Raw genomic sequence first — 16,770 nt, 5'->3', positions numbered from 1 at the left:
ATGTGTTCAGGACTAATTCATTGAAGATTTATAAATTAATACCTACAGATGGACTGTGTCTGTGTAAGACAACAGGAGTGATTAGCCAGCCATTGCCAATCACACCGCATACCACTAGCCGCACCGCGCTTGGATAGAAGATTACGTGTGGGTAGGGCTATTGCATTGCATTTCAGCACAGTTACATCTGTTACAGAACCATTGGATCTCGCACATTTGTCTAAAACAGACACCATTTATACATAGGTTCAACAGGGTTTATTTTAAATTTAATAAATGTATGCATTTAATAAACCTTTTTTTAGTTGAAAACTTTATATTATTTATTTGTTTATTTATTTAGTGATATACATTTTTTGTGCTGCCTGTTGACTAGATTAATGTATTCAGAGTGGTATGACGTGCTTTTGTGTCTAGACTGTTAGGGGAGATTCAGTTCAACACAATGTGTCTACAGAAGGTCCACGGAGACGCATCGCGCCGATGCTCTGGCTGGAATCTCGACTCCTTTTTCCTCGCACCCCTAAATGAGTGGAGATTCCTTACCATAGTGATCGGCAGTGTGCAGTCAGAAATTGAATCTGCCCTTTAGTGCTATAAGTAAATCAGAAATTGCATAAATAGATACGGTTCTTAACAAAGGAATGGGCACTTAAGCATCTTCATCTGTTACTGTCTTTGTAACCACTTTATCGATGCTGAATTTATTTTTCATATATAAGAAATCTCCTGGTCTAGAAGTATTGTATAATGTACATATGAAACAATTACTACACCTACTAATGTCAAAGCTTTTGTGTCTTTTATCTATTCACGTTATTATTTTGTCTATGGAACAGCATTATATTGATGCGGAGGAGGAAGATGATGATGTAGAAACCAGCGGTAAGGAAGAGGAGCAAGACTCAGATGATGGTAATAATATTTGCTACTGAGCTTTTGTGTATTACCAAGTATTTGATGACATGATTTCAGTGGCATATACATTCTCAGACAGAGACAATGTTAGTGATCACTGCATTGTTGTTCAGATTAATTGTTTTGTCTGGTTAAACCTGAAATGCAGGTATCCTTATTTTAGCTTTTATTTGTGAAATTTTAACAATGATTCAACAACATAACAGCAAATCTGCACAAAGATGGGAAACAGTCAATACAACACAGAGACATGAACCTTTATTAATGCTGTTCATGGAGAAACCATTCAACCAATAAGGACGCCTATACAAGCTGCATTTTTGTTGGACTGTTTTTAAACCGAATTGGCTGTGAATCACTGCATGTATGGGCCAAAAAATATAGTTGATCCTATTCAGCAACAGACAGTAAATGCCGGTGGGCCTTGACCTCATCTAACACTTTTGGGTTATCATCTGACAATGCTAATGGCGACTATTTTCTATGAACAAATCTGCCAGAGATTTATTTGCTAATAATATTTTGCCCTTATTAATTCTGAAATTTGATATGTCACAAACGCCAAGAGAGGTTGGTGTTTTTTTTTGTTTTGGGGCAGATATTTAAATAAATATTCCATACACAGTCCGTTGTAAAATAAAAATAAATGATGGAAAAATGAGCCTCTCTCAACCAGCTTTATCGCTAGACAGTCTGGCCTTTTTTCCACTATAACAAGGAAGCATGGGGGTCCTCCAGCTATAGTGTAAGCTGTTATGGCCACCAGTGCGGCATAAACTCATACAACAGGTAGAAGAGGTCTTCACCTTTAGCAGCCGCCTTTCCCGTAGAGACTGGTTATGCTCACAGGTACTCGGATGCCCCCAGGTCTTATGCTCAGAGTAGTATGAGTTTATGCTAACACGGCAGCACACAGGTACAGGAGGTAGTGGCAGGCCAGGGATCAGCGGACTGGACAGAGCACCAGAGAGAATGTCAGGTACAGGCAAAAGGGTCAAGGTCACAGGCTCAGGTTCCAGGGACAGGCAAAGGTCATACACGGGTAATCAATCTCAGGTTTAAAATAGTACTAAGAGCCAATCAGGACAGAGGAGAACAGGGCTGACAATCGGCCTCAGGAGGCTGCTAATTAATTACTAGCTAGAACTGGCATAGGTAATAACATAAACCAGGAAGCATGTATAAAAATATAAATGAAACCATATGAGAGCTCCCCCTGGAGTTGGAGGATGTCCCTACACCCTCCTACATCTATGCCACAAGGATAATCCCAAAGAAAAGTAACAGAGCATAGAAACTAGAGCACGTGCCCGGCTACTAGATCACGCCATGATACGGCGTATCGCAGCGGCTCGTGACACAAGCTGGCACTTGTCTGTCTCTCCTCCTCTTATCTCATCCCCTTGTTGCCGTCAAGTTGGCACTAAAAAGCACTTGGAGTGTTCTTTAAATAAAATGCCTGAGTAGAAGGCTTCTTCCTTGCTCCATCTCTTTATTAGTTTCTCTAATGTCCTGTGTTGCAGACACAACTCCTTGGTCCAAGTGCGTGACACACACACATTTTCTGTGAGTGACTGATCCTATGCACCTACGTGCTGTTGCCCTTTGGACAAAAAAAAAAAAAAGTGATTCAGTGATGTTGCAGCCATTGCCCTTTACCCAACAGTCTTAGAAGGCACAACCCGGGATCCAGGGACATTGGGGAAGGTGGAAAGATATTTAAAACAGCCATTACCTCTGGCCAAAAATGTATTATCTGGGGACATTAATGTTATAAAATTTCGGGTATAAAGGTTCTGCAGCAATGATAGAATCTTTAAGAATGCAGCATAAGCAAAAGAAAGCCACAAAGTATGACAAACTGTGCATAAGTAACCAAGCCCATGCTAGAAGTAATGGGTAAATGTTTTCAAACATTATTTTGCGCGGTACCGTGAGTTACTAGAATTCCTTATACTTAAAATAGAACTTCTCAACTTTTGACAGACAACTTCTAGTAGAAGTGCACTGTTGCCGCCATTTTACAGACTTATTGTAAATACCTGACTTTCCTTAGCACATCTTTAAGCTATGAAATAAATGGTAGACTACACTGATAGTTTTCACGGTGCAGAATTTGTTAAGGAGGGTCCGATATTAACAACAAATATGTCAGAAGGCAGCAACTGCATGTTTCTGAGATTTCAGCAAGTGATTTTAAGTGAAGTCTTAGTTCAAGTATCAGTAGTTATTACACTAAGTTTTTAATACCCAGCATGGTGATTTTAATTCGAGGAAATCATTTTTGACTGGAGGTACCCAGTAACCAGCAGTTACAAGCATATATTTTATGTATTATTGATCAACCTTTTTTTGTTTATAATTATTTCTTCATTAGACATCAAACATTATGACTTCTGTTTCTTGAGATTTCTATACACTTTATTTTAAATGTATATGAAGTATATATTGCACAAGCCTGCTGTTATGTTTAAGTGTTTACAAAATATGTTTAATCTTTTTTTCTGTAGAAGATGCCACCAGTATGACGTCCTCAAAAGCTGAAGCAGACTCATCTGATGAAAGTGACGAGTCCTCAGAGTATGAATCCAGCTCTGAATCTGATGAAGACGAGGAGGAAGATGAAGAGGACGAGTCTGAATATGAGGAAATAGATGTGGAACAGGAAGATGATGTTGAGGTTGATAGAGATGATGACCTGTCAAGAGTCCCATCTGGACAAAGCAGTCCGGCCAAAGTTTCAGTGGATGAAGAGTTGAGAGATCTTGAAGGTGAAGCAGTTGAAGATCCAACACCATCAACGGTGGAGGAAGTTTTAACATTGAAAAATCGAGTTTTGGATGCACCAGTGGTCTATTCCAAAGATTTACTTGAAGAGGAAACCTTGGTTGAGAAGCTGTCCGATAAACCTTTGGAAATTATTGAGAAGGCTCCATCACCATCAAATGAAGGTATTGCATGTGGTTGTGCATACATGTGTTTGCTTACTTGTCTATTATTAAAGCTATAGATTTGAGATGGCTGAGTAAACCAAAAGTACAGAATTAAACCTCTTTTCTTGACTGACGGGATGAAAAATCAAGTTCACTTTTGAGAACTAATGATATTTAAGGTTACCACTTGCTTTAAACCAGTGGTACATGTTTTCAGAATGTCCTGGAAAACCTGAGCTTTCTGGGATTTGTTGGTTTGAAAAATCCTTGTTTATATGTAATGTAATATTTAGTTGTAAGTTCAACCATTTTTAACCTTAGATATGCCATTTTGGCTTTTGACATGTTAATTGATACTCAGAAATATGGTAAACATCATGAAAAATTATGAATATCAGTCAATTATTTTAATCAATAATAATGTTTGTGCTTACATTGCAGTAGACCAATCAGAAGTGTATGTTGAACTTCATTTGGAGCCTGTTTTAGAGAGTCCAAATACAGAGGCTCAGGAGACTGTAGTCGTTCGACCTCTAACACCTACTGGAGCTTTTGGTGAAACAAATAACCTTCTAAAGCCTGAAGAGATTTCATCTGATACTCGACAGCTACATGTAAAGTTGGCAGCATTCATTGCAGAGGATGAGGTACTCTGTCCTCGGACACCTGGACGAGATACAACTGCTCATTCGGATTCAGAGGTTCCTTTTCCAGCTGTCCCCAAAGCAGCTCTTGCTGCACTTCCCCTAACACAGAGTTACAATAAGGAAGAGGAGTCACAGGTTCACCATGAAAAGAACTTTGGTCACTTAGCAGTCACAAAAATGCTATCTGAGGAGGAACTTCCACGAACTCCTGGCAGGGAATTCTCTGTGAAAGTTTCACACCTTGGGAAGTCCCAGAGCACGGACACTGTACCTGCCACACCTGGTAGTGATGCTCCCCTGACGGGCAATAGCTTGATTCTTGCGTCCCCCCACATTCCTGGCAGCCCATTCTCCTACCTTTCTCAATCACCTGGAATAATTAACAGTGGTATTCCAAGGACTCCTGGAAGAGACTTTAACTTCACTCCAACTTTCCCTGATTCTAATGCTACCTTCCCCTGTCATCCGTCAAGCAAGAAACCCTCAGTTGACGAGCCGGATGAAAAGTCATTTAAAGAACCGGCCAGTGCTTCCTTAATTTTGAACAGTGTTCCTTCTCCCATCCCACTTGCAAGCCCTCCAAGAGGAGATCTCCAAAAGGACATCAGGTTAACGGTTGATGATCTGGAATCATCTGTAACTCCAACATACCTTTCTGATGATAAAATATTAAGTGAAGAGAGCGAGTCTGAGCTGCCTAAGGGACAGCTGCCTTCCATAGAGGAATCTGCACCTTCACCTTCTCTTCCTTCTACAGGTAGGAGGAAACCTGGACGGCCCAAAAGACCCCTTCCTTCGGCCCTAGCAATAGATGATGATGATGTTGAGAAAAAATCAGAAACTCTCCCAATTGTTGCATTAACAGAAATTGCCCTAGGTAAAGGTGTGTTCATTGATGAAGCTAGTGAAATCTGTGGCATTAAAGATCCTGCAGCAGTTCCATTAGACTTCCGGAATGAGGAGCACCCTCCTATCCAAAGTTATGAAGCCATACACCAGAAAGTCCCATTAAAAGAGTTGGAGAACCAGTGGAGGGAGCAGATAAAGGAAGAGGAGGAAATTACCAAACTAAAGAAACCAAGGAACTGGAGACTTAAGAAACAGTTTGCTGATATTTCAGGTTTTGCATCTCCTGAATTTTCCCCACCCCGATCTCTCTTCAAGCCTCGTTCAGAGTTTGAAGAGATGACCATACTGTATGATATATGGAACGGAGGAATAGATGAAGAAGATGTCAAGTACATGTGCATTACTTACGATAGGCTGCTACAACAAGATAATGGCATGGATTGGCTCAATGACACCCTGTGGGTCTACCATCCTCATATCCTTTTCTAAAAATACACTAATCTGTGGTATGGCTGTACTGAATAGTGAAGTCATAAGATATTTACAGCAAATGGCTGTTTAGAGGATAAATATCTTGGTCAAGCAGCTTTACCTGATCTTAAAATACTATTGATTGAAAATAAAATCCATAATTAGTTGTACAAGTCAATGACCCAATCTGCAAACCTCTGCTTTTCCTCTATTGCTGAGTAGGGGCGGATATAGAAAATGTTTGTACCCCGGGCGAATTAGGGGGGGGGGGGGGGGGGGGGGATTTAGGCCCCGCCCCCTTTCTGACTTCTGAGGCTGCCGGCGGCTGTACACTATGTGCAGGTCCGCTCGGCAGTCACAGTGTGCTGCTCTGATTGTGTTTTAAACACAATCAGAGCAGCCGGGCAGCACACTGTCACTGCCGAACGGACCTGCACATAGTGTGCAGCCGCCGGCAGCAAGCCCCTGCTAGGGGGGGCGATTGCCCCGATGGCCCCCCCCTGGATCCGCCACTGTTGCTGAGCTGGTTATTAATATCATTAGCCCTGTAAGACTCACCAAGTCAGATGAGCTGTTGGTGTGGCAGGACAGCAGAAGTAGGGAGAGTATAATGAGTAAGAACTATCTTTATAAAAATGGCATTGCCCTTGTTCATGGAGCAAGTGTTTAACCCTAAACCCACCCAGTGCTATGTCCTGCTGTGATGGGCCTCAGAATAACAATGCATACATTTAAGTGCTTTGACATTTGTGCTCTCCTGCTAGGCTTGTAATGGCTGTCAGTGACTGTTACAGTTGCTTTCAGTTTAAAGGATGATTATAATTGTAGCGTAATAGAGAAAGGACTGAAACTTTGCTAATTGTGGATGCATGTGCATTTGTAGATACATTTTTATTAAAACATGCTGGTGTGAATGAGCCCTAAGACTGTCCTTGAATTTGAGTGACACTGATGCATTATGTTTGTCATGTGCATGCAAAAATGCATGTGTTTCCTTCAGAACTAATGTTGACCTGGCCCCAATGAAATGGAGTTACACCTTGGATATTGTTCCACCACCACCAACCGGATTATTTCTTACTCCCACCAACTCTCAAATTTAAACTATTTACCTTTTTGTTTCTGTCTGACCTTGAGTACAGTAAACAAGTCTGGTACTTGGGAGCACAAGCTGATTTACATTTTGGGCTTAAGCAAAATATTAGCTAACAGACTCTCTTGGATTATTCCCTCATTGGTCCATCTAGATCAAGTGGGATTTATCCTGTCAGACTGCGGACAACACTGGGAAGGCCATAGATTTAATATACATGGCTAACAAATGAAAGATCCTGGCTGTGGTGGTGACCCTGAAAAAGCATTTGACAGTCTCTTGGCCATTTATCCGTCAACACTGCAGTATCCACGGACCCTTTCTTAAAGGCGTTGCTTCTTAGTACTTCAACCCTATGGCCTCCGTGTTCGTATATGATTTTTCTTCCTCCCCATTCCTGATCAGTAATGGCACGAGGCAGGGCTACCCTTTGTCTCCCCTTCTCTTGTCTTGCTTAAGGAGCTACTTGCAGCCAGAATACGGAACAATTCTAATTTCACCAGCATCCCCACCGGTTCACAGACCTCAAAACTCACTTTATGCAGATGTTGTCCTTCTCACACTTACGAATCCCTATGTGTCCCTTCTGACCCTAATGACTGACATCCGAAACTATGGCCTGCTATCAAATTTTAATATTAAACCCAGATAAAACCAAGGCCCTTGGACTCAACTTCACTCCTGACATACAACAACACCTAAAAACTTCCTTTTAATTTTAATTGGCAACCTCAGAAAATTAAATTAAGTACTTGGGTATTTATTTAACTAAGCACTATGACAAATTATTTGTGGCTAATTCCCCCCTTCCCCCCCCCCCCCCCCCCTTCCTTATTTGCTACCCTAAAACAGGACCTGATCGCCTGGAACACTCATTTTATATCTTGGATTGGTAGAGCGGCAGCAGTGAAAATGAATTTTCTACCTCGACCATTTTTTGTTTCAGATGCTACCGGTCCCTTCCTCCTTTCTTAAAGATATGCAGTCCATTATCTCTCGATTCATTTGGTCTGGTAGACGTCCTAGGGTCATACAGAAAGTACTCTTCCGGCATTCTAAAAATGGGGGCTTGGGTTTGCCTACTTTACTCAACCTGTACTGGCACATGCCAACCCCCACACTAAGTTATGGGTGGAAGTGGAGTATTACGCATGTCTACCCCCTTACACCATTTACTGGCTAGATCCCAAACATCTGCCCCCTGTCCACCATCTTTCCCCCCCATGGTCCATTTTCCCTTTACTGTCTGGAAGTGTTGTGTCCACGCTTTTGAACTAATAGATAATCCTAAAAGTATGATCTGTGGCTTAACCCATCTTTCTCACCTGGCATTAACCCAAAGGCTTTTTTAGACTGGACAGAACACAATTTTTAATTTCTGCTGGATATAGTCCCATCAAACTTCTTTCCTAAGTTTACTGAGCTCTGTGAACACAGGGTACCCTGTGTCACAATTGCACCTGCCTTAAAATTGATCCATTTTTCCAGGTGTCAGATTTGATTTACAGGGTTACGCACCTAAACTTCCCCCTCTGCCTCGTCTACCTCCCGGAGTCCATAGAGTCTGGAAGCACCCTAATCACATTCTCACAGCAGCTAGAGGCCTAATTGCACGGGACTGGAAAAATCCTGACCCTCCTTCAATTTCAGCCCTAATTAACAATGTTTGGCAAATATATAAATTGGAGCATATCACTAGCATAATATATGATCAATCTTTGTCGACATGGCAAACCTGGATGGATTATTTTTATACTTGAGATCCCTTTTTCTTACTTTTAATCCAAAATTAAAGAGAACTCAACTCAACCTTTCCTATATTCCTCTCTCCCTGCTTTTCTTCCCTTCTCCCTGTACTAATATTCCTCCATCCTTCTCAGACCACTTTACCCTGTTTAGTGCTAAATTATACAAAGGAATATCAAGTTTACTGGTAATTATACGTCTTCTTCCCACCCTCATTTCCTCTCCTTTTTTTTCCTGTAACCAAACCCCCTTCTCCCCAAAGTTATGTATTTTATTTATATTTAAAAAAAATAACAAAAAAAGGGAAAAGAATCATTAAAAGTTGCCTTGTTTTCCATACAAAATATATTATTAGACTAATCCTATCATTCCACAAACATAAAATAAATCTGGGAGGAAAATATTATTCCCAGTGATACCGATACATTGCATAATAGTTGAATTTAGCATTGTTATTAATGGGTTAAAGCATTTAAATTGGGATAATACATTTAAACTAGTGATGGATAAACTAATGTATAATTTAGGACCCAGCAGGAACGTTTTAAGGAACAATAGAACAATCCTTTGACATCAATACAATGGCCTCCCAAGTACATTGGCTTCTGGCCTATGTCCACCCCTGTTTTAGACTATGTAGCTGATCTGTGTAGTATATATTAACATAGCCGCTATTGTTTTGGAGCACTTTGGATTAAACTGTATATTTGTATGTGCTCAAAAACAAGTGTTACCCACTTATATAATTGACCTCAATGAGAGCATTCCATATAGTGCAACATGCAGAAGTTGCTTCAGCAGAACAAACATATGAGGTGTACTTTGTATACCATATAACCAACGTTGGTTACTATAATAATATATTATGACCACAGTATATCCTAATGTCCGCATACCCTTCATTATTATTTTCATATTGTAGAATAAAGTTGAGTCAGGAGCTGAAGATCCGATACTTATGTTGTGTAAAAAAATGAGAATATGTGCAAGGATACTCTTTGGAAAGGAAAGTCTTTTAAAAGATAGTCATGACTTTTGTTATTATATAGAGCAAAGCATTCTGTTGTATTTTCCCTAACTTCTCCCCACCAACCAGTGTTTATTCTCCTAAGAAGAAAAAGCGTGAAGATGGGTTAAGGGAGCACCTCACCGGCTGTGCTCGTAGTGAGGGTTATTATAAGATTGATAAGAAGGACAAACTGAAATACCTCATCAACAATCGCTCTTTGACGGACGAACCTTTAAATGATACCCAGGTAGGAATTTATTGCACAGTGTATGGAGCATGTGGTCCCGCGGGCACACAGTTACATGTCTATCTGGATAGGTCTTTGGTTCCAATGAATGGGGGCTTAGTCAGAGAAATCAGGACGTGCGTTGGATAGATCTTATTTTGTTTTATCCTGCAATTGTGGTGTAAGTTGTGTACCAAGCACATGCTGCTTTTAACCTGATGGGTGACAGCAATTTACTTGTGTTCCTCTGTATACATGAAATGGAGAAGCATTCCTCAATAGTTTAGCATGTTGGGTGATTTGACAAAACGCAGGTTTATACATTTATCTACGATGCTTTTGCTGTCCGCCTGACAAATGTTGCTGTTTCCCACTATCCAGGGGAAGAGCATCCCAGCTCAGCCTCACACCTCCACCCGAGCAGGCTCTGAGAGAAGATCAGAACAACGCAGACTGCTCTCTTCCTTCACTGGAAGCTGTGATAGTGATCTGCTGAAATTTAATCAGCTAAAGGTATGGTAATCCTGTCACTTTGTGTGTTCAGTTCATTCTGGATTCTTTCTTCAAAATGTGCAGAGTGGTTTTTCTGTATCGCTTCGGGCTTGTCTCCAAAAATACATTCTATCCACAAACTCAATCCTAGTGGTTATTTTTCATATCCTATGATTTCTCTGCATGGCAGTGATATACGTATACCATCTGCTACCTGAGCAATATGCCTGCTCAATGTTTAAAGAAATTGTACGAATTTCGTTTTTTAGGGTTTTGGTTTTTAAATCTAATTTTATTTGGGAATGACTTCAATTGTTTGACTAGAGCTTTCAGGCTGAATTTTGTTTTCATGTAAATCATGTTCCAGTAATGTAGCTAGACCTACTAACAAATGGCACATGATCATGTAGTCATCTGCAGTGTGGTAAATATATATATATTGTTTCTTTCAGTTCCGCAAGAAAAAAATACGTTTCTGCAAGAGCCATATTCACGATTGGGGCCTTTTCGCCATGGAACCAATTGCAGCGGATGAGATGGTCATTGAATATGTGGGACAGAACATTCGTCAGGTAAGATGAACCTATACTTAGGACACTTCTTGTGAGGAAAGATTCATCCCAGGTGCATTTCATTAGATTGTACAATTTGATTAATTTTCTTTCTCTTCCATTAGGTCATTGCAGACATGCGGGAGAAACGATACGAGGATGAAGGGATTGGAAGCAGTTATATGTTTAGGGTGGATCATGATACCATTATTGATGCCACGAAGTGTGGGAATTTTGCACGGTTTATTAATCACAGCTGTAATGTAAGTTGTTCTACTCTTACCAATAATACAGTCAGGTCTAGAGTCGATGTACGCGCATTTTACAGCAAAGATGTATTATTTTATTGTAAATTGGGCTGTTTTCCCGGCAGACCAGTGTTGAGTACACAATTCCTTATATGGGTGTATTCAGTCACTATGGCCTATGCCGGACTTTAAGTACAACAATAGAAACGGTAGCAAAGTTATACATTTATATTTTACTGTAGGCAGTGCAAGATTAAATGACAATGACTGCAAACTTTGCTGCTTGCAAAAATATTTTGAGCTTTATTCGTGCATTTTATCCTTTTATGAATCTTGTGTGGTCAACCAACTGTCCGTACAGTTGTAGCCTCTTAGTGATAACTGCATGTCTGACAATACTATAATTATGACGACTAAATCGTGTTACATTCATTTGGCCTAATTTCTGAAAACTGGTGGACAGGTAACCGCAGTAGAGCTGCTGTAATCAGTAGCAGCCAATCATATTGTCACTGTCTTTTTTCTAGTATAAGTTACAAAATGACAAAATGTCTGGTTTGTTGCTACAAGTTACAGCAGATTTTGCAGTTACATATAAATCATATTTCGGGTCATTAATAGGAAGAGTAGAATTATGTATGTATGTAGTCTGTGCTTCCCAGTGACTGCTAGGAGTCTGGTAGGAATAGGAGCAAAAGACGTTTCCCCCTAGAGGGAAGGAAACAGCAACTGGTTACGGGGTTGACCAAAGTGGGGGCAGAAGTTAATAACATCTTGGGGGATTCATATTCTGTCATGTTGTAAAGTGTACAACGTATAAATGCTGACTTGTCATACCATACATTCTGCAGCCTAATTGCTACGCAAAGGTCATCACTGTGGAGTCTCAGAAGAAGATCGTCATCTACTCCAAACAATATATCAATGTGAATGAAGAGATCACATACGATTACAAGTTCCCTATAGAGGATGTTAAGATCCCTTGTCTTTGTGGAGCAGAGAACTGCAGAGGGACGCTGAATTAAACGCCTCTCTGGTCATTGCACCTTTCAGCCATAGTGGACTGCAAGACATAGGTGTAAGTTGCACTTTTGCCAAAAAAGGAAAAAGATAATGTTTCGCACTTCTCTTGGGCTTCTGAGCAACAAGAGCACATGTACATTAAGACATTACTTCTGATTGTAAGGACCCTGGTGCTTTTTTATTTTTATTATTATAATTTTTTTATTTTTTTTTTCCCCCCCAAACCTAAAATGTAAAAAGGTGATTACCACTTAGTGGCACAAAAAAACTTCTATGTAAGGAAAGAAAAAAAAAATCAAAAAAAAAATCAATGACTTTCTCCTGTCCGTCACCAACATTGTTTCTTGTTGGAGGTAATTCGGTACCTTCTCCTTTTATGCCATAAATGCTGCTAGTTTCCTCATCAGATGATCATCATAAATATGAAGAGGAAATGCTGTAATGGTATCCATTGGAAGTAGTTGTTGTTCCCTTTGGCTTTGAAAAGGGACTCCCTTTTATATATTAAGAATCTTTGTAGAGAATTCAGCTTTTACTTGGTATAATTTCCATCTGTCTGTTGTAAAGGTTTTTGGTTGGTTTGTTCCTCCTATTGTCAGCGAAGACTAACAAAAGTGCAAGAAAACTGTGATTAGATCCGATCCCTCTGTGATGTCTGGAGACTCCCATGCCTTGATCTACACAGCAGACTGTAATTATTTACTCATTGTTATAACTGAGGAACGGGTATGTTGTCTTACACTCCCTGAGTTCAGCTACACATACAAGGGCATACTCCTGTTGTGTAAAGTTTCCATACACAGACATTAGTGAAAGCTCATGGTAGAGCCCAGATGTGTGGTGTTTCTTTTCAGGCTCCAACACGCACTTTCACCAAAGTCTGTGAGTATGAACGTTTGCCTCTGCATAATGATAGATCATTACATTGCTGTCAGCTTAGGCACAGGTCAGATGCCTATGTGTATGAATGTGTACTCAGTGATGTTGGAGTGAGCACAAAAGCAGATCTTGTCTAACGCTATTTGCATTCTAGAAAACCAATCATGGTGCACTGTAAACTGTCAAACACGTCGTTCTTGACATCCTTAGTTAATGCCACATCTTCATTTTATTGAGAGCAAAGATTGAGAATCCTACTGATACCATTTTTTTAAAGTACCATTAATTAGACAAGGCCTACTCCTTAAACCACTTGGTATCCCAAGTGCATTTGTTGCCCGCACACAATGGAGGCTGCCATTTGTGGATCTAAACCAATATTTGTGAGAATGCAGTTCATGAATCCACTAGGAACCACCTCAGAGTTACTGCAAAGATTCTACCATGTAAATCCGTGTCTCCGTAATTTCGCCTTATTCTAGTCATTTGATAGGCTGCATTCTGACAGATATGTTTCAGGCCACACAATGTCTGACATCACTGTGTGTAGACTTTAGGTGCACTATAATCAATCATTTTAGCTAAACAATATAAATCTGCAGCAGACATTATTTAGAGATTGCATTATATTGGACAATAAGCTGAATACATTTAAAATGAGTGATGACTTTTTCAAAATTCCAAAAAGATTTTGGTAAACTATTCTATTCGGTATCACCCTAAGGGAAAATGCAATTTTAGGTAAATGTTAGGAGTGAATAAGTCTGTTGGATGATTTTCTGTCAAATTTATAAATATGTGCAACATTATAGCATCAATTAGTTTCATTATTGGGGGAAAAAAATGTTATTGTCCTGCTATGATGCTATTTCTCTTCTAGTAGCTGGGATAGGACCAGCTTTCCACTCTTTAATACTATAGCCTTTTGTGTTAGTCAATGCAAAGCTAAGATACTCCATTTATTACTATTAAGTCTGCAATCCATTAGCACTGCATTTCGATGATCATCAGTTTATTGCATCTGAATTGTGCATAGATTGCACCAATAACCTTGTTAGGAATCCGATTGCTAATCAAGAGGTTTTCATTCCAGTCAGCGTCATTTCAGTCTCCTGTACGGATATCAAGTGCAGTCTATAAGATGCATATAAATCATCCACTATCATACCATCCGTAACTGATCACCATTTGTAGTAGTAAAATATAATCTCTGAGGACATGTTTGGACATGGAAAGATATATTTGAATCCAGGAGATCGTTTTTAAATGGAAAAAGATTAGTTGTAGATTGTGGACAGTTTTCCATTCCTCCTAACCTTTATTGTCAATGTTCTGGTCATTATGTGGCTGAATTCTACTCCTGCCTGTTAGTGGGCAGGAAGCAGTCACTCACTGATGAGTAGTAGAAGGGGATAGTTGGCATTAGCGATCGGTCAACCTCCCATAATGTTTCTTAAAACACTAATGAAGAATTTGATAAATGTGTTCTTCTGGTCACAATCGGAAGCTGAACTAATGTTTTAGTTAGTGGAGCAACAAGATTTTATTATGACAATGCATTATGGGTCATTTTCCATCAGGATCTGCATGTGTTGGCCGTCAGTATCAGTGGTGCAGTTGGGCAAGTATGTGCATTAACCTTCAGAATCTCTTTCATTGAAATGTTATGGTGTGTCACCAGTACATTCATATAGGTCTCAATGCTTTTTTTTTTATTAGAGCCATGCCACATGGTACCTTTTTTTTTTTTTTTTTTTTTTTTAAGTATTTTTTTTTTTTTAGCATCACTACTTTAAGCAGAACAAGTTCTGAAGCATTCCCATTTGACAGGGAAATGGCATTCCTCATACAGTGTAATTGTTTCACTAAGGGAATGTTTAACAAGTTCAGGATGCTGTGGTTTTCTAGATGGAAGACTGCAGCATGCTGTGGCAGCTGTGCACCAGAGTGTTGGTGTCATTTGAAATCACCCCCCTGGTCTCATCCACCTATTTTCAAATGCTTCTAACAACTGTAGAGCGTCTACCTGGTGCGCTGAGCCACTTCAGGCTTCTCCAAAGCAGAGTGAGTACTAAGAAAACAAAGGTCATTAAGAATTACTGTTGCATCCGTATTTGGGGTAAATTTGGTGCCTGAGAGACCTTTTTGTTGCCAGAGTATCCCAGATAATCATGCTGAATAAAAGGTTAGTGCTGCATTCTGACAGTTTGTTGTTGCTTGGTGTTATGATTGAAATATATAATGGTCACATTTGTAGTTCCAGTGAAAATGTGCACTAGGAGCTTAAATTCCCCGTGCTCTCTCTGCATTAACATAATCTGTCGCGTGTACTGCTGTAAGCTGGAATTCATTTTAATTAATGAGATTCATGTCTTCCAAAGCTTTGCAGTTAAACACGAACTGCACAGTAAAGCCATCGTGAACACCGGAGTATAGCATTTGTCAGCATTTGCAAAGCAAAATGTGTGCAGGAATTCAGGGTAACAAAAAGCACTCAAAATCCCAATGTCCTTCCATGCTGAAGAATAACTTCATCCAGGACATTGAACCGCTTGCGTTTAAATGGTATGAAATGCACTTGTACTTTGTGATGTGTCGCTGTCTGGCCGGGGGCAACCTGCAGTGTAAGCTCTCACTATAGCACTCCGCTGAACTGTCACGTATTCAAACAAGACCCACTTTTCTTTACTTCTGCACTTAAGACAGCAGGTGAGAAAAACACCCTCTGAGTTTGTATTGAGATTTATTGAACAGACTTCTTGATTTTGATGAATTATAATGCGTCCTAAGCTGACTGACACCTTTACATAGTACCCAGTACAAAGGCATAGAGTGGACAGCTATATTATTTTTATTTTTCTCATTTTTTTTTCATTAGGTGAGATACCTAAATATACTGTATTCAACTGAATATGCGTCTGCACTTGCCCTCAATGCAGGTTCTAAATAGCAAGAAAATGAATTCATATAAGATAGGTTTGTCTTGTTTGACATCATATTTTTGTCATTTAAAAGCTGTGCGAAGGCCAAGGAAAGCTCTTCATGTGCTAAGGAGGTGAGCAAAATGTGGTCTTCTCTTCAGTTGCATACAGTAAATTTTCTTTTAAGCCTTCAGCTTTGAAAGGTAAATGTGAATGCTCAATTTGTACCATAATAACTTGTAAATTAAGAACTGTATGTGTTTGTTTGTCTCGAGTGTACATAAGCTAGCAGCCCTCCTCTCTTTTATATAAATGCACTAGCACCATCAACCAGAATTGTTCCCTGTATGATATTTTTATAGGAACGTTTAACAGTTCTTCCATTCTTGCTGATCTACTAAATAAAAACCATCTTTTAGACTAAAATTTCAACCACCAAAATTTCAGCTGAAACTCTGTGAATATCTCCCAGGGGTTATTCCTGTGCATTTGTGTAAAAAGAAACCTAAGATATAAATGTATGTGTGTGTGCCTGTGTATATATCTATGTATAAATGAAGAAAAAGTTTTCAGTGTACCTAGAAACTGCATCTTCTGTACAAAGTCTCCCTTAAACTCTCTAAACGTTTGTTTCTTGTAGAAACAAGTTGAAATTGGTTTATCTGCTGATTTCTTTGTTTTTTGAAAAGTGTGTAAATAATTTAAAGTGAATATTTTGAATTTTTCTGTTTAAGTTACTGCTCAAGACATAATGATTTCTATTC

At 39.5% G+C, this 16,770-nt stretch overlaps 1 protein-coding gene across 1 annotated transcript in view; it reads left to right on the top strand.

Annotated features, from left to right (window-relative positions):
* The window catches only part of SETD1B (SET domain containing 1B, histone lysine methyltransferase), a 50,982-nt gene extending 36,120 nt beyond the window's left edge, over window positions 1–14,862 (top strand). The window contains exons 11-18 of the mRNA XM_075178068.1: window positions 840–915; window positions 3,429–3,869; window positions 4,293–5,822; window positions 9,747–9,913; window positions 10,274–10,405; window positions 10,837–10,956; window positions 11,061–11,198; window positions 12,035–14,862. Of these exons, the coding sequence (XP_075034169.1) occupies window positions 840–915; window positions 3,429–3,869; window positions 4,293–5,822; window positions 9,747–9,913; window positions 10,274–10,405; window positions 10,837–10,956; window positions 11,061–11,198; window positions 12,035–12,208 (2,778 nt within the window). The 3' untranslated portion in view covers window positions 12,209–14,862. The remainder of the gene's footprint in view (window positions 1–839; window positions 916–3,428; window positions 3,870–4,292; window positions 5,823–9,746; window positions 9,914–10,273; window positions 10,406–10,836; window positions 10,957–11,060; window positions 11,199–12,034) is intronic.
* The last annotated feature ends 1,908 nt before the right edge of the window (window positions 14,863–16,770 follow it).

The sequence above is a fragment of the Mixophyes fleayi genome, chromosome 1 (assembly GCF_038048845.1).
Source record: "Mixophyes fleayi isolate aMixFle1 chromosome 1, aMixFle1.hap1, whole genome shotgun sequence".
In the NCBI taxonomy this organism is placed as follows: domain Eukaryota; kingdom Metazoa; phylum Chordata; class Amphibia; order Anura; family Limnodynastidae; genus Mixophyes; species Mixophyes fleayi.
Note: the sequence above shows the minus strand (reverse complement) of the source record. Positions and strands in the feature narration are given on the sequence as shown.